The sequence below is a fragment of the Perna viridis genome, chromosome 5 (genome assembly GCF_037379345.1).
Source record: "Perna viridis isolate PV_CMFRI_1.1 ecotype Kerala chromosome 5, ASM3737934v1, whole genome shotgun sequence".
Taxonomy (NCBI): Eukaryota; Metazoa; Mollusca; class Bivalvia; order Mytilida; family Mytilidae; genus Perna; species Perna viridis.
The window spans coordinates 8,688,701-8,707,472 of NC_142449.1; the positions used below are offsets into that span (position 1 = coordinate 8,688,701).

General features: G+C 31.5%; 2 protein-coding genes across 3 annotated transcripts in view; one reads left to right on the plus strand and one right to left on the minus strand.

Moving 5' to 3' along the window:
- The window catches only part of LOC148615860 (ran-binding protein 9-like), a 32,922-nt gene extending 28,316 nt beyond the window's left edge, over positions 1-4,606 (minus strand). For both annotated transcript variants that reach the window (XM_088581521.1, XM_088581519.1), the window contains exons 1-2: positions 4,385-4,606; positions 1,952-2,063 (exon numbers count right to left, since the gene is read on the minus strand). In XM_088581521.1, the coding sequence (XP_088437647.1) occupies positions 1,952-2,063; positions 4,385-4,574 (302 nt within the window). In that variant the 5' untranslated portion in view covers positions 4,575-4,606. The remainder of the gene's footprint in view (positions 1-1,951; positions 2,064-4,384) is intronic.
- Positions 4,607-7,198: 2,592 nt separating this feature from the next.
- Positions 7,199-18,159, plus strand: LOC148615861 (translin-associated factor X-interacting protein 1-like). Its single transcript, XM_088581504.1, has 15 exons — positions 7,199-7,334; positions 9,459-9,564; positions 9,877-10,122; positions 10,549-10,683; positions 10,921-10,990; positions 11,362-11,635; positions 12,314-12,425; positions 12,651-12,712; positions 13,104-13,193; positions 13,807-13,969; positions 14,310-14,438; positions 14,593-14,766; positions 15,785-16,027; positions 16,542-16,648; positions 17,265-18,159. Exons 1-15 carry the CDS (start codon positions 7,291-7,293, stop codon positions 17,461-17,463), a joined length of 2,154 nt encoding a protein of 717 aa, XP_088437630.1. The 5' UTR covers positions 7,199-7,290; the 3' UTR covers positions 17,464-18,159.
- The last annotated feature ends 613 nt before the right edge of the window (positions 18,160-18,772 follow it).

Below are 18,772 nucleotides of genomic sequence, written 5' to 3' on the forward strand. Positions count from 1 at the left end.
ATCGTCTGACAACATTTTTCCCTGAAGACATTTGTAGTCCTAATAATATGGATCATTTCAGCTACTAAAAGAATTTGGCTAACCCTAACAGTTTTCGGGATATTATATGTGAAAAACTACTGTCTGACCCTATGTTTTATTTTTAGTTACAGCGGCCATGTTTTTTTGACAGATCAAAAATCCCTACATCATTTCTATGCAGGATACCCCAAGGTACATTCATACCAAGTTTGGTTCCAATTGGTAAAGTAGTGTCAGCGAAGATTTTAAAAAGAAATAACAAAAAATAGCAAAAAATGTTGAAAAAGGGCAATAACTCCAACATGGCTTAACAGATTACAATGAAAATTTGACCATAGATAGATCTCATCATGCTGAAAACTTTAACCCAGTCAGAATTTAGCTCAACCTAACAATTTTAGAGATATATGCCAAAAACTACTGTCTGACACCTATGTTCTATTTTTAGTACAGCTGCCATGTTTTTCTACAAAACAAAAATCCCCAAATCGGTTATATGAAAGAGTGATCAATGGAACCAAGGTTATAGCGGCAATCAAAAGAATGTAATCCAGGGACAAAGACCAGACCTGCAAAACTGACATACACAACAAAGAACATAAGTAACTAAATCATACATACAAAGTAACAAAAGCAAATGAGCAACTCGGACTCCACTAAAACCTGGGAGCATGGACCAGGTGCACCGGTAGGGTAAGCGTCCTCTGTTTTTCTAGAAACATCCGCCAAGTTGCTCTTAAAAAAAAGGTCTGGGGTAGACAAACAAGGAAAGGAAAACTATGACCCGTTGAATAAATCAGTTTTCATAGTGCAGATGGATACACACCATAACGATCCTAGAGTTCATGATGACGACCAGAAAACTTCTGTAGTGATGACTTTAATCTTGTAGCAACATAACCCTGTTCCAGAAGCCTATTTGTTAGAGTTCTAGCATGTTACAAAAAGTCTGTGTAGTTTCGGAAAGCTCAGGCATAATGTATGAATTGTGATATGAACACTCCATATGCAGGTGCTGAAGGGATGTTGTCACAGAGGAAACCACCGCTCGCCAGCTTGACAAATATGAGTAGATGTGTATTTCGGCAAGTTCTCATTAGCTTACACTCGTCAATTTAGCAACCATCATTTGATTGGCAAGTTCCAAGGAAAGTTAACCAGCCAACAAGTTATTTAGTAAAACATCCCTTACCATCATACATTAAAAATATGTTCCCTACATTTTAAGAAGTTTATCTTGAATATGTCAAGTAAATTTTGGCATGATATGCACGATTTAATTGACTTGTAAAGCATTGTTTACAATCTGCCATTTTAATTTCCGGTAAACAGGATGTGCCAAAACCTATGCGACGGTCCCGATCTCGTATTAGTATCCAAACGAAATTTGGTAATTTAAGATTTGTTACCTTGCAAATTAGTTGTTTCTTGTCAAAATAAAAAAGAACAAGAAGCAAATGATAAACATTTTCTTGTTTCATAATGATGAATCTGTTGTAATATATGAGATCAGAAATGGAGTCCTTATTTTGTTACTGTAAAGTACATGAAAAACTTCAATGGGAGGGAATATTTGAAAATTGAAAAGTTTTTGATACATTAAAAAACAAATGAAAAGATAGGTAAAGAAAGAAAAAGAAAGGCAGAAGATAGTCAAATCCAAGAGAAAACAGATGATAGTATAGAAAAAAAAATAAAAAAATTTGGCTATTTGAATTTCTACTTGGCTAGCAAGATCAATATTCCACTAGCCAAAATGGTAATTGGGGAAAAAATGGTTTCCTACACTGCTATGGGTAGATTACTGTGTTAAGATATTTAGCAAAGTGTTCAGGATTTACTATTCACATTAGTGAAATTGTAAATGAAAATAATTTGTGTAGTTATGTTAACAAACTGACACTAAACTATGTAATTAATGAGTAATTACCCATCTCTGCCTTTACTGATGATCTTGATTTCAAAGTAGTAGATTCCACAGGAAGGAGGTATCGGGTGAGTGGCACGTACACTGGCAGCATCTTTAGCAGCTTTACCAATACCTGTGATCAATTATCAAAATGAATAAATTATCTTGTACAGTTCATTTCATTGTGTTCTGACTGGTATTCTCTGAATATTCTTTTTCCAACATTGTGCAATTGTTTTTAGGGCAAGTTAAAATTTTGTATCAGTCACATTTCACATTAATTACTAGAACAGAAGACTTTCTCTAAATAGAAGGTTATCTGAATTCCTTGAAGCACATTTTTTTTTACTTGAATGTAGGATGATGACCTTCTAGCACTTACAATTTACACACAGCATACACACGCCAATTTTTCATATCCAGAACATTCAATTGAAGTATTCACTTGAGGTGTTAAGGGTTATTTTCCATTTAGTTCTAGGAACCATTTTTTGAATATCCAGAGGTTCTATGACCCTTGATTGTCCTTGAATATCATTTACAAAGAATAAAAATGGCTTTCTGACTTCATTTTTAACCATTTACAATTCACGGTACAATAACCCCGCAAAAAGCATACCTTTATGAGCTTATCTTGATCAAAATCACACACAATACCATTTTAAAATGCAACAAGAAAGCATGATTTACGTCATTAAATTATACCTTTGCCACTGAGGACTGAATCCTAGATCACTCAGTGGCAAGCCAGGGACAAACCAATCCGGCTATATATTTAATCCTTTAGACAAAGCATTTAACAGCTATTTTAATCTACTATCTTCTACGTTGCAGGTAGGCCATTCTGCCACATTTGCAATGGAGATATCTAAAAGTTCAGTTTTAAACCTTAAGTAAAAAGCTCAGAATGATCAGATTAGCATTTTTAAATGTTGATGCTAAAGCAGTAGGGACATGCTCATCTACAGGTACATGAAGGAAGAAAAACAATTGAGTTAATTTCTGACACAGTATTATTTTTTTACACTAAAAGCTGAAGACCAAGAAAATCATCAATAGAAATGGCTATATTAATACGAAATTTTTCTAAATCATTGCAGAAGAGTCAATGTAGTAATGGGGATGATTTTTGCAATTTAATACATATGGTTTTAGGAGAAAATATCTACATAGAAGACAGTGAAAAGCTCCTTAATGATCATTAACATACATTATATACTCATTACACTCAAAGATTCCATGCAGATAAAACATAGTTAAATGGATTTCATCTCAATACTGGTTGATACATGTACATGTAATTACATTTACTTGTTCCATTTTACAATGTTCATGCATTATTGGATTTATTACTAAAATTAAACGGTTATTTTCCTAAGAAGAAGAGAATCATATGATAACAACTAAGCATTCTACTTCTCCTCGGGTTGATTCACCTACTAAAAGTTGTGTCACTTAGATATGAAATATACATTAAACGGTCTGTGTTAAACATAGAAGATTTCTGTACATTGGGGTAATAATAAATATATAATAAAGGGGAAATAAAACAACAACTGGATTGATAAAGGTTGGACTGATAGTATTTACATTACAATATGTAAATTGTAATATCAATTTTTTTTCTTGACCATGCATATGCATAAAGAAAATGGTTATTTAACAAAAATAAAATATATAAAAAGAAAGGATTTCTGAAAATTAAAATGCCAACTAACAAAGATCCTACATGCAATTAAATTACTTGAATACACAAGCATGGCTTTATTGTATGTTTAATAAAAATGGTGTTTTCATAAGATTAAGAAAGTTACATAGTTGTTAATTTGTTGTGATCAAAAATTATAATCGAATTAACAATTGTTAAATAAACTAATTAAATGGTAATTAAACTTCTTGTAAATTAAAAAAAAAAAAACACTACAATAAAATGTAAAAAAAAATTAAGAAAAAAATATGTCAATCCAATTGTTAATTTATGATGACAACAATAATACATATGAAACCACCCAAGGCAAAGTAGTATGTAGTCAAAACAACTGTGTAGACGAAACAACCCAGATTCATCATGTGTAGCATAATAAATGTATGACCAGAAATCAAGTTAACTTTTTTTCAATAAATTCATAAATCCAAGTTCTAATCTTGTGGAAGTTCTCATCAATAAATAAAAGTTAATACAAAAGAATAAAAGCTGTGATTTGAAAAATACCATGCAATCTTATTAACATTTGGGTGATCAGCTGATCAAACAAAAGGTTTTTCTTTGACTTTGTTATGATATAACTTTTCTGTGAAGGACTCCAATTCTATAATCTTGGTGGCAAGAACTCTTTGATTTGATTCAAAAGAAAACATCTTGCTAGTTTCTTACTATCACCGAGGCGTCTATAACTAAATATAAACTGCGTAAAATGTTTGTTTACGTTGTTGAAATCAACAAAACATCAATACCTTTGTAGTGCACTCTGAGGTTATTTTGAGAGAGCCCGATGCATGTAAACTTGTCTTTTTGACTCCAGCATCTCGGCAATGGTGTTTCATCTTCATTCACAGCAGGATATAACAATTTTATTCGATCTATCGAATCATGAACACTGGAAATCAGCGATTCAGTCGAACTTGACTCACTAATCGCTGCCATTTTCCTTTCTTGTAATAAATTCCCCGGATGTGTATTAGGTAAATTTTTTAAAGAGTAAATTGTTGTCTGATTGGTGATCTATTTTAAGCCTACAAATCAAATTATCCGTAAGGAATTCCGATCCAAAATAGTACTATTAGTCAGTATAAGCATGGCAAAACATTTATAGACATGAATATTAAAAACAACAAAACAAACACACTACTTGTGGTAAAAGAAAACAATTTTAGTTTTAAGTATATACTGATGCCAATTATCGGCCAACAGGAGCAATAAGAGATAACAATTATGGTAGGGAGTGCATATTGGAATAATATAAAGACCCTTTTTTTCTGGTAAAAAAAAAATAAACGCAAATACAAAAATGAGAACAAAGATAAACAAAGAAAAAAGCAAAACAAAAACAAAAAAACAAAAACAAAAACAAAAGAAAGAAAAAAGAAAACAAACACAATCCTCAAAATAACCCAAAAAGCGACTATATAACAAAACCAACAATACAGAAAAACTAAAAAAAAAAAAATAATAATAAATTCAGCAACTTAAAAACAAAAATGTCAATATAGTAATTAACAAAACAAAACAAAAAACGATAGCAAATTAAAAAAACAAAAACCTCAGACGCTTTTTTTTAAATGTATATTTAAACTTTTCCAAATATTATAACCCTAAAAAAAAAATAGTTTCCTCAATGTCCCCACTGTGTCCGACCCTGATCCAAGTGGTAAAAGTACTGGAACATTTTGGTTTTTAAATGTTATATATCCTCATTTTAATCTTTTCCATGTCACAGTCATCGTTGCTGTAAAAACGTTCTGGACAACGATAGTGCCGCGAATTGGTTAGCAGCAGGGACCGACTTCTTCCGCAGGGCATGCGATATCTTGGTTTTTGGGGATGGTGAGAGGTGATTATTGGATATTAAGTATTATTCAAATCTTCTTGTTCGTTTGATGAAGTGATGAAAACAAACAAAATTATGTGTTTTCATCATATGTAAGACTTTCGTTACCAGCCAACAGAAATTGTATCGTTCCTTTTAACCGCCTAACTATGCCAGCAGGGAATTTTTATGCCGATTATACAAAATGGTGAATTCAGTCTTCAAATGAACGTCTGCAACTTCAAGAATTAATGGGAATGGATTACATTTTATACGAAATAAATCGGCATTTAGGGAACTGCACATGTTCCTGAGCCTGGTATGAATAATACTAACTTTCCTTTCACCAAAATTGAAATAATCAGGACTTTTCCTGTTGTGCTTTAATAATTCGTTCGAAAGTGCATAAGTTCCTGGCATTTCTTGTCTCTTAGTTCAGTTGATTGAAGTCTCTGGCTGATGAATGGAAAAATGACCTTTCAGTACTTGTTATGTAAAAATCCGCTCTGCTTCGTACATCATAGGACGAAATTTAGTTACAAGATGTTTTAAGATGGATTAAGTATTATGGACACAGATGATTATGAATATAGTGCAAAATGTTTTAAAAGACGTACGGTTTGAATCGTCTCCTGTCCACCAGTAGCTCCTAACACGCTTCATAATAAATCGATTCCATGCTGACTAAAATAGGTAATCCTGTTATAATCATATTTGCAATTTTTCTAAATTGTTACTAACATAAAGATAAAACCCGTCCCAGACATCAGTACCGTGTTCCATAACTGGACGAATAAAACGAAGTTAAATTCTAGCTATATATTTAGTACTTTATACGTACATGTGGAGCATATTTGAGTGTTCTAAAATTGGATACTTTTTTGCTAGCTGATTGCATAACGCACTTATAGCTATACATGCTTTTTAAACAGACCATTCTTATCGATATAAATACTCAACATTTGTGTGTTTGAACCATCATTGTGTTGCAATATTTTTGACCGCCTCTAAACAGACATTGATTGGGATTTAATGATTGCTCTTTCTATGATATCAATATACATTCCGGCAAGAGTAATTAAAATAGGAAATAGTTAAGGAATGAAACGAAATACGACATTATTTTAATAAGATAAGCTATAGATAGACAAAATTATATGTTATTATTAAAGTACTATATATTGTGCTGAACTTTAACATGTGCAGTCATAGATCTGTGTATTGATAATGAATATTAATATACAGGTCTATGGTACAATCTTCCAAAAGTGGCTTGCTAAACAGTTGGTTTATTATCAGTCATTTCCACGGAGAATAAAAAACATGGACAATTTTCCAAAATGACCAATTCCCGGAATACCCACATTGATCCGCCTCTGGGACTTTATATTAGTATTATCATAGGCCTGCAATTTAATTATAAGTCTGTGGTATTATAAATCCCTGTTTTGATCCAAATCAGAGTACTAAAAAAATAATAACCCAAGGACTCAGCTTCTAAATTTGAGATTTTTTTTATGAAACCGAGTCAACAAAATGACGTTGTCATCTAATGGATGATTAACTGACGAGTATAAGAGAACATGTCGCATAACTAAGAATAAATACATAAAACCAAATAAATAAATTCGCGTATTCAATTAAAATGTTTTGTATATAATTCAAAGTTTTTCTTGTGTTTTTTTTTAACAACTTACTGATCGCACAGCATCTAAATTTTTGCGACAATATACCGGAAATCGTTTTGTTGCCACAGTGACGACGCCATTTTTAGTTCATATTGATAGAATGTGTAAATAAGACCCCATTTACTCTTACTGCTGATCCCCAACGATGGAAGGTAGAATGGCAGTTGCTCGCCTCCCTCCTCTCACTGGGTAAACCTTATTGAAAACTCATAAAACCCATAACTTAATCGAGAAGGCTCAGAAGCACTTGACAGTTCATTGACATTGATGGTTTTTCTCGCCTTAACTGCATACATAAGTATACTGAGGCCAGTTGTTAATTAAAACATTAATGCTCTCTTTGGGGTGTTTTAGGTTCCCTTTTCATCAAATAATACTTTATGCCATTTATCATTTTGCCAAGTTTGTTTAGGATGTTTTTACATAAGTGATTAGTGTGAGACTGCAAAAAAACATTCCAAATATTTGTTAAATTATCGGAAAAACATTTTGGGAGTTAGGGGCAGATTGCAGGGTTTTATCAAAGTCCCTCCAGTCGAAAGTAGCTTCTTTGAAAATGTCAGAGTAGTTCTGAATAAGTCTTAGACGTTTATTATACATTTTGTCTAGCCTGCATATTTTTACTATTTCTAAAGCTCCAATGGATCATGTTGGAGTGTTTTTCTTGGAAGAAAGTTTCTTAAGTGTTAGTTTGATAATTATTTTTAGATGAATATCTATACATTTAAGAGCCAGCTTTGCTCACTTACTACTGCAGTTGGTATTGACTAAAAGTAAGCACAAAATTTCTTTTTTGCCATTTTATGTGAGTAAGGCATTAGCCTTAAGTGCCATCGAAGCATTAAGTGCTACAAATGTAGGTTCCCTTCCAAACAAAATAGGCTTCATGTCATTTATCATTTTTGCGAAGTTTGGTAAAGATTTGATCAGTGGGAAAAGGCCAATGATATACCAAATTTTTAGAAAATTATCTCAGACGAACAGTTTTAGGTTCTTCATCAAAAATAGGGTTTTGTCACGATCTCTCCAACCAGATATAGCTTTTTTTGAAAATGCCCATATAGATGTAGTTCTGATCTAATGACATAGAAGTCTGAAAAGTTATGTCTGTGGGTCATTTTGACTATTTCTAAAGCTTTCAATTGATCGTGATGTAGTGTTTCACTTTGAGGAAAGTTTCTTCCTCAGTATGATGAAATTTTAGATGAGCTTCTATACATTTAAGATCGAGCTTTGCTCATTTTATATCTTTCACTATAAATGGCACATGCATAACAGAACATGCATGAGCATTACTTAGTCCGCAGAGATTGTTGAATATTCATATGTATTTGAAATGAAATTAATCATTAAAATAAATTTTATACTTATGTATGTTTTGAACTGTAAATGCATTTGATCTTTTTCTTAAAAATGTGGCATTTTCATATTGTTTGTCTTTGGAACTGAGTTTGGGATGAAATTAAAAGGTGACGACATTGATTACATTGTGATATTTTCATAAATAAACATTGTATGTACATGTACTTCCAATCCTCTTTTGCTATTTAAGTCATATTTTTAGACATCAAAGACATACATTGTTAAAAGTTTTAAAGAATTATTGGAGATTCTTATTATTATTTTGCATTCTTTCTGTCATTTCTGGACAATGAATTTTTACTTTCATCATTCTTATGCACCCCGTTAACTTACACTTGCATGTTGCCATAGAGTTAAGCTGGTTTTAAGTCATAATGGTAGTTCTGTTTACAGTACCATGTCAAGTGCACATTTTTGTAAATTTAACATGCAAGAGGATAAAGTCATATGCCAGAAAATGTCACACTGAGAGATAAAAAAGATTGATGTTTCTTTTTATTTGATATCCAAAATTATTTTGTGATGTTTCCTATCAATAACAAGATAAAGAACTGACCCAAAACAACTTTTGCTTCGATAATTGTACTATTTGTACAAGGTGACACATATTGTCTCTGTTCCGTATTTATTCAATGGAATGCATAAAACTCTCTTTAACTTTAACAGTCATGTTGGTCGTCCAAAATTTACTTATGCACAGGAGATTGACAATTCATCTCCTGTAAGACTGAAATCTCACTCAAAGTGATTCAAGGGTTGAATTTGTATTCATTTCCATTGAAAAGATTTGGTCTTTGAATGATATGAGACAAGGGTAACCTAAAAAACTACGAAAAGCTACCAAAGATAAATTTGGAAGGTTGGAGTTGAATTAAGTAAAAGGTTTTTGGTCTGTTCAGGCCAATGTGTAATATGTTTTTATGATTATGATTGCATTTATATTCGTTCCAGGACAAAAACTATTGGAGCATCACCAACTAAATTTGACGGTCTAACTGGTCCTACATACAAACTAGGTGACACAACTCATCCTCTACCAAACCCAAGAGCATTAAGAGTAAATGTTTATTTTGTAGTGAAATAAAGCGTGAATAGATCAGATAAGTGCATGCTAAATTTATAAATATGCTCAAGTTTTTATTTAAATTCATTAATTTATGAATAGATTTAAATGCACAAAGATATATGTAGGCATGTATAAGTAATCATGGAAAAATGCATATTGCTTCCTTTGTTAATTTTAAATTGTAAGCATACTGATTGTGTGGTACATAAATAACAATTTCCATTTGTTCTTCAGTCTTAATCCATATCATATGTCTTTATTTTCATACACAATATGGTAATAGTTAACTTCTTCTTTTTATAGCCATATGTTGATACTAAGTCAGGTGAAGTAGACACTTGGCCAGCTCATGCCAGTGGACATGTTGTCGGAAATGTCACAATGGCATTGTCTAAAAACAAAAGCCTTGTTCTATATAATGATGAAGACTCAGGGAAACCACAGGTTATCCCAAAACCCAGATTCTTAGATCAACTAGAAACTTATCTTAAGAAAGAGTTACGGGCCCTTGGTGTAACTGAAGTCATGCCAAATGAGTTAAGATTACAAGTATGTATTTTTTAGATAAAAATCCTTTCTTTAGATTAAGGGATGTCTTTAGGAAATATGATGACTATTATATTAATGAACTTTTATATATCTACATAAAAACATATCTTGTTAACAGATCTATATGAAAATATGTCTTCCAAACTTTTGTAAAATCAAGTTAGAATGAATGGTTCTGTAAAGAGTCATTATCTCTGATGTAGTTTAAGGATTATTGATTTGTATAGTTTTAGATAGCACCTCCAATGCCTACTGCTGTTGGTCATTACTGTATGAGATGTAATCATATTTTGTTTTATCATGTACAAGAAAGCACTTGATCAATAAGTATTTGATTAAGCTAATATGTCTTGAGCTGTACTGACACAACATACTGTTTATAAACATGGTTGATTGGTAAATATTTTTTAATGTTTTAACCTGCAGGCTCATAGAGAAGTGTTTGAGTACTTAATAGAAGATTTTAAAACCTACAAACCTCTGTTATCTGCAATAAAGAATGAATATGAAATGATGTTAGCCTTCCAAAGGCAACAAATCAGAGATTTAGAGCCATTAAAGGTCAGTTACTTTAACATTGTTTAGAGACTAGATTGGATCATTATTTTTGGCTTTCTGATCACTTATTTAAACTTAAAGTCCATTATATAAATATAGAATTAAAAAAAAAACCAAATAGAATTGAATTGCTTAAATATGAATGTAATGGTTTAATTCTGCAGTAAGTCAAGATTAATTAAGGCTTCATTTAAATTGTTTTTGATACATTAATTAAGGCTTAAAATTTCTTCTCTACAGCAAATGTTGATTACTGTATCTGAACAGTGTGATCAGAAGATCATGGCTATCAGAGATGAAGAGAAACAAGGTATGTAACTTTTTATTAAACTTGTTTGATGGCATCCAACCCTCCCAATATTCTAGAAAATGCACCCAGACAATAACACACCTATATCATAATCATGTCTGTGTATAATTAAAAATAACACATTGCTATGCAGGGTAGTTGGATCATTAGGGGACCACAATGCAGAAAACACTAAAAAACCCAAAATATGTACCCATTTTTTAATTACCGTAATAACTAATTTAACAAATTTCATTTCACATTTATCCTTATACTAATTTTGTGAAGTTTTGTATATTATCTCCCCTTATCATTCCATCCTTTTTTTTTACCCTGACAACTGTTTCTTCAATAAACTGTTAAGGTTAGCCCATTTTCATTCCTTCTTACAGAAATGACTGATTTAAAGAATGAGAACAAAGGATTAAAAGAAAGAATTCAAGCCATGAATAATGAACGAGGTGATCTACAAATGCAGGTCTACAAGCTTCAGGAGGACCTGGCAGCTGAATACAGAAAGTATAGAGATGAATGTGATGCTAGAAAAATGTTGATAGAAGATATCAATGAAATGAGAGCTGCTGAAATGGCAGATGAGGGAAAACATCCTACTATGACAGGAGATTTAGTGGAGGATGATCCTGAAATCATGAAAATTGCTTTGAGGTACTAAGTCATGAATTTATTTTTAGAAGTCCATATTTTTTCAAGATCTTTGTTGAAATTTCTTATTAAGAAGCAGTCTTTGTAAGAATCATGCAAATTCTGTACTATGTGATACAACTCAAAAAAGGCTACACATTTTAATATTTGTTACAAAGTTGTTTTGTAGGTCTATATGGTGAAATGTATAATTATTCATTCCAATCTGTCTTCTCTTAGGAGTTAATTCACATTCAAATTACTGAAAATCCAACAGTTTCTATCATATTTTAGTGTCATTTCCAGAGTTATCCCCATAAATTTTGAATTCTCTATAATTTTTTTTCCCTAAGAACAAGGGTTATATGAGAAGCCACATGTTATTTTTTGTTTACTATAATGTTTTAAACAAAATATCAAAAATAAAAATACGTAGGCTTTCCAACCATTTTACCACATTTGGCATGATTCTTACCTGGAGTGCTACAGCAATTAGAAAGCTGTCGATGTTCAAGAAGCAACTCATGTTGGGATGGAGAGAGATATAGTTGTTTGATTACCTAAAAATGTTTTTTTAGACAAATATACAATTTGTTCCGAAGATTAAGGTCATCTATACACTATCAAATACTCATAATTACTCAATGACAATTCTAAAAGGCAATTTCAGGCTCTTGTTTTAAACACTTTCATGCATTTCAGGCAAGCCAGAATGGATGAAAAGAATGCTACAAAGAGGTTGAATGATATGATTGCTAATTATGGTGATGTTATTCCCAGAAGGGACTTTGAAGCTCTGACTGTGAAACATACGGTATGAAACAGCATATAATTTGCAATTCAGAATTCATAAATATCATATAAATATTGCAAATTTCGGATAGGTTTCAATTACTGTTGCTAGCTATTTAAATCTTAATTATGGTTTGAATGCAATTAAAATGAAATGAAAAAAATAATACAGCAAAAAAGCGAAGTTATTTTGCAGTAATTTGATCAGATTGATTTTATTAAATTTATTATTTTCTTTATTTTTCAGAAACTTGAAGAGGAATTTGAAACATCTAAAGGTGATTTCCTGAAACTGAAAGCAGAACATGAGTAAGTTTCTGTTCACCTTTTTGTTTTAATAATTTTTAAAATTGTTTGTATTGATCTACCTAGAATAATTTATCAAAACAATTTTTACACCTATGCCTTTAAAAAGACATCATTAAAAAGCTTTACTGCCTTCTGTATATATATCTGTCCAATAAGATTACCTTGGCTGAAGCATGGAAACAATAATTAGGAATACTTTACACGTCAACTTCCTGTTCAACAAGAATCCTTGTACATTTTATCATAGAGTAACAAATTCTTGTTGTCACTGTAACTTAACTCCAAAAGATACTTGGTAACAAGCTTCAGTATTATATGGTGTCTGATTTAACAAAAACTGTCTGTTTCTTAGATATAATCAACACATTTATGATTTTTACTTCTGTTACAGTGCTCTCTTAGAAATGCACACCAAGATAACACAGCAAAGAGATCAGTTCTATGTAGAGTTAGAAACAATGAAGAGAAGCTCAACTCCAAGGTTTGGTCTTAGAAAAGTGTTGATTTCAATTGCTATTGGAATTTAAATAAAAATTTTTTTTTGGTCCTCTGATGTTACATGGGAAATACTGGTATCCATCAGGTCACACTAACAGATGCAACTTTTCTGAAACCACTTGATGGATTTTGTTCAAATTTTGTAGGGTTGTTAGTCACCATTTGTAGTTGATCGTGTTGTGCATTGCCATTTTGATTTGACAAATTTAAAATGAGTTATGGGACCTCTGCTTTTCAACCTTATTTCAGTGGCAGGGGACATATGTCTATGAGTTACTTGTTTATCTAACATCAAATCCCATTAACCACCAACCCCCCCCCCCCCACCAGGAGCTATGGGATGTTTGTATTAAACAACTACTGATAATTAAAGTTTGGGTTATAATAACTTCATTCAAAACTGTTAATTATTTAGATATTAATGAATTGTTTCAAAAAGTAATGAAATGCCTTTTCTATCCAAAAAGTTTTCTGGTTTGATGAAATTCCCTCCCCCCAAAAAAACAAACACATACACACGTTTATCTTGCAATATTTTTGTTAAAATGTCGGTGAAACAAAGTAAAATTTAATCATGATTTTTATTATAATTTTAGACCAGACTGGGACAAATGTGCAGATTTTGTACAAGGAGGTATGGCCAGGTGGAAGGATATCTCTGCTAACAAATCTACCAATGAATGTGTTGATGTGTTACTGAATGAGATAGCAGCTGGTGGAGGCTCAGATGCTGGTGGTGCTGAATACTTTGATGCTAAGGTGAATTTTCTATACAAAAACGTATTATGTAAATGCAGATTTGTCATGTAAAAATATCTGTTTGCATTTTTATAGGAAATTTTTGTTTAGCTTTTTTACAGTACGTGTTTAACTCCTCATTTTTTATAATTAAATATTTAAAAAAAATTGGTTATGTAAAGTAATTCTCTCTCAAAAATATCAGGATTAAATAAAAACACTTTAGTACTAGTTAATATCCTAAAATAACTGTTTTTCTGCTATGTATAATAGGGCATAACTCATGCCCACATAATTTGAAATAATCACATTATTGTTTTTTACAGAGTTTATTCTAAATTCTTTTTGAATTAATTTACAGGGAACTGGTCCTGAGATACCTGCCTATCTTAAGTCAGATGGTGCTGTTCGTAACCGTCGTCTAGGAAAACGAGATTGTTCTCTGCTGGTCAAAGATATTTGGCGAGAGAAACTAACAGAAGACACTAGTGTAAGTTATAGTCTGTATCATAACATATATTATTCTTATATATTTAACTTAATTGTGAGCAAACAAGGGTTTTTAAATTTTTTAAACAAATTTCTCTGTAAAATTTTTTTATGATGCAGGAATACAACATTCTATTTTTTTTCCTTTAATGTAGAGGCAAGATGGAAAGAGAAGCAAGATGTCTGACTTTTTATATGAATACTTGGAGAGAAGATTTTCTAAGATGGAACAAATGAGGGTAGAGTGGGGATATAACTTGGAAGATGCTTGCACTAGATATGTTCACGATGAGTTAATTGGTCTCTTCCAAGGGGTCCTATCAAATGAGGTAAGAACTTATAGTTTTTGTAACAAGTTATGATACCATATTAAATAAAGATGTTTTATGTTAGACATTTATAGGTTTTGTAATGAATGAAAATTGAAAATCACAAAATATCAACTCAGGTATCATAACAAAGGAGCCTCAGTGAGTTTGTTGTGATGTTGAAATTAAATAAAGAGAGTTGATATTTTGCAATATTCAGTTTTTCCAAGAAGTAAATAAAATGACCAAATCATTGAGAAATGTTTGTATGTGTTCTGCTGTGTGTTTGTCTGACAATCTGATGTTACATTAAAAACAAATTCTGAGGGATTTTTTTAAAGGATACTCCTTTATTGTTCTGTTTTTTCTTCCTATTTTCATGTTAAGAGTTACAGGACTTTTGCCCCAGAGGGCGGAACATTGAATTGGGTGCAATTGTTTACTTGTTGTACAGTAGTTTCATAGATTAAAACCAAACTTGGCACAAAAACCAAACATTCAACATTTGATTTTCAAAATGGTCGCCAAAATAATATAAAAAAAATGATTTTTTTATACATATACTATTAATGCAAGTCATTGTAATTGTATGAAAACTCCTAAAATGGCAGACCTGGATATGCTAAATAACAGCCCTAAAAAATTAGAAAGGCCATAAAAAATGGCTGCTTTAGTCTGCAAATTCAATGACAGCTTCAGATTTTGGACAAAAGTGATCATTTTGCTGGTTTTTGTTTGCATCCAATATGTCATTGTGCTGTTGGAACTACTACATATTATTATAAGTAGTAGACTGCTTGCCTCAAATGTGATTGGTTCAATGTGTGATCAAGTGTGACTTTTGACTGACAGTTGCATGCCGGTAAGATTTTATATTGTAAAAATGCGTAAACTTAAAACACTAGTATGCATACTTCAATTCTTGAAAAAAATAGATAACGACATTAACATACTAGCTGACAAACACAAAAAATTATTATTACGGTATGTTTTTCCTAGGTTTTTGGATTATCATTAGTTGACTTTTTGTTGCTAACAGGTTGATGAAGAAGTTTATCACACTACAATGGAGCTGATAGAACAGTTAATGACAGGCTATAATAAAATAGATATGGATAAAGGTAACCCTGGAAAGATAACAAAGGAGGAGTTACGTCAAGGCCTAAAAGACGTCTTCCCTACAATCGACCCAGAAACCATTGTAGCTGTTATCAATTCTGCTGAAGTAGAGCTTGATGCTAAAGAAACTGATGAAGTAGCCTATCAGGAAATGTTCCAAGAGGTACATTGTTATTTAATTTGCTAAATTAATTTAATCTATAGTTTCAGGAATTGATACCTAATAAAGTTCACACATAGAACTCCTGAAGTTTTGCATTGGAATTTTATTTACGACTACCAGTAGAAAAACAGCAAAAAGGTGTATTAATTGAAATTAGTTCCATAATACAAAATTGTCTTTATTCTAAAGCATTTCAGTTTGTTTTATGGTTTTTCTTTGCTGTATACCTTTTTGTGATGTAAAGTGAAAATATCTACATGTATAAAAAATGATTCTAATTCTATACAGTTTCATGCATTTGATTGTGAAGTAATGTTATACACTTTAACATTTGTGTTTGGCAATTTTTCCTTATATTATTTTAGGAAAGTAATATGGAAATTGAAAATAAAAAATGTCAGGAGTAATCTGTTATTTGGCGTGATTTTGAAATTATTTTGCATATTTTCGATGTAACACATATCAAAGTTATTATTTTGATACAAGTTTCATTTCAATACTGTTTCATCAACAGGATGATGAAGGTAGAACAGGTCCCTTCTTAGATGAGGTCAGGAAATGGATCAAACAAGAAAGACTTAATTATGTAAATGATATTAAAGAACAACTAGCTGACCAGAAGTAAGTGCTTAATCATTTGTATGTGCCCATCTTTTAATGGATATATAATGATATATACCATGCACTCTGTCCATCTGTTTGACCACATGTCATTCAACAACTGACAACCTTTTGGGGGTTTGTAATACATTTTAACTGCAATGTTTTACTTCATGCAAGGAAGGTCTCTTTTGGTTTTGTTTTTAATCTGATTTGCATTTCAGAATTATGAACTTTCAACAAAAAAAGAAGGGGATTGGCTTACCATGTGCTTAATGGTATTTAAGATGTATACAAATTACTTTCATTATTTGAAACAGCGACATATTGCACACCACCATCATGATGGTAAAGCAATGTTTATTAGACATCAAACTCAGAAGTTAAATTATTACAATAGAAATACAGCATGAGACTTATTGTCTTGCTTACAACATGGAGTAGGACTTGCCCTTTATTAGCATCTTACTAATCACTAATGCTGACCCTATCTTTTAAGATCAGCCTATCAGCCTTACAAATATTCTCTTTTTGATACTAATATTTAATACTAAGTGTGAAAAATCAAATTTTATTACACTCGTATAATCCTTATGGCTATATTACTGATACCCATGTTTTTTTTTTCTTTTTACAGAACTGTGTCTGTAGATGATTTAAAGAGAGCCCTCAGCTTGGCAGACCCTGAAATAGACAATAAGACAATGGATAAATATGTGTTATGGGTTTTCGATACCACATCAGATAAAGTTGTTGAAGTAGAGTCATTAGAACTTTCTAAAGTAATAAGCAGGCTACAAAATGGAAATGTACGGCGGTCAGGCCGTGTGTTTTAATTAAACAATTCTTGCACACTGTTTATGGAGATGATATTTTTATAATTACCAATTGTCTGTGATAAAAGAAATGAATGATATGATTGTGTGTTGGAAGGTGTGTGTGAGTAAATGAATGCTTCTTAAAATTTTATATTGTTAAAGCCTTTACAATATATTTATATTTATTCAAAAGAGATTGATTTTATGAAAATGTTATAAATTTAAGGTTGATGTGAAGTTTTGATATAACACTTATTACTGAGTCATCTGATACTTGAAGCAAACATTCTATTTCAGAAAAAAAAACACTTTCAAACTTTTTAATTTACTAAAAGTTGAATAGAATTTAAATTAATGCCTTACATTATATGAGTCTGACAATAAAGTGAAACTCTTACATTGTACAAGATGTTGTAATCTATTCAAGTAACTGAAAGTCTTTATTTTTGGACTAATATAACAGTTTCTATTTTACCTCAGAAATCAGTTTTGGAAGAAAAAAATGTCCACTGCCAGGATGGTTGTGTAACTGTAAATATAATGGTCATGAAATGAAGTAATACATGCCCAAAAAATAAAAATTAAAAACTCAGTCTTCTTTTTTTTTTGGGAGGAGGTAGTGATTTTTGAAAAGGATCCTTCCAATTCATCAGTTGTATTATGAATACTGCGTATGTCTGTTGATGAATAAAAGTGAAATAGATTGTTTCTGTAGCTCGTTGCTTCTATTTATAAGAACAGTTATTGAGTTACCCTATGTCAACTAATTTGACTACTGGAAAAGAATGCAAAATTACTTTTAAGTTAGATTCTCTGAGGTTTTTAAATACCTGGTTGTTTGTGAAAGGTGGCTGAAGAGAAAGTGTTTAGTAAGGCCAAAGTTGAATTATATTTGTTTGCTGATCCCTTACCTACTCATGAAAAGGACCCTAGTCAAAAATTTTATTGGATTTTGAAAACAAGAATTTATTTTTTCCACTTGATCTAAATATTTAATATAGCAATTTTAGGCATTGTAATGGTTTTGGTTGTCTACCTCTGAGCTCTGACTAGGGGAACATCTAACAAAAATATTATTATGTCGACCTAAGGATTAGATTATTTTCACATGTTTTATGCAGTCTGTAGTAAGAAACAATAGGAAAATAGAAAACCCTAAACAAACCCTCTTCAGGATCCCTTTCACTTTTCATTCTATGATTTTTCGTATTTATTCGCCTGTCATTGTTAGGTATATTATAGTATACCACTGTCCAGCTCTTTATTGGGTTATGGGACTTGACACAAAAAAGGAAAAGGATATATCAGATAATATTTTATGCAATTG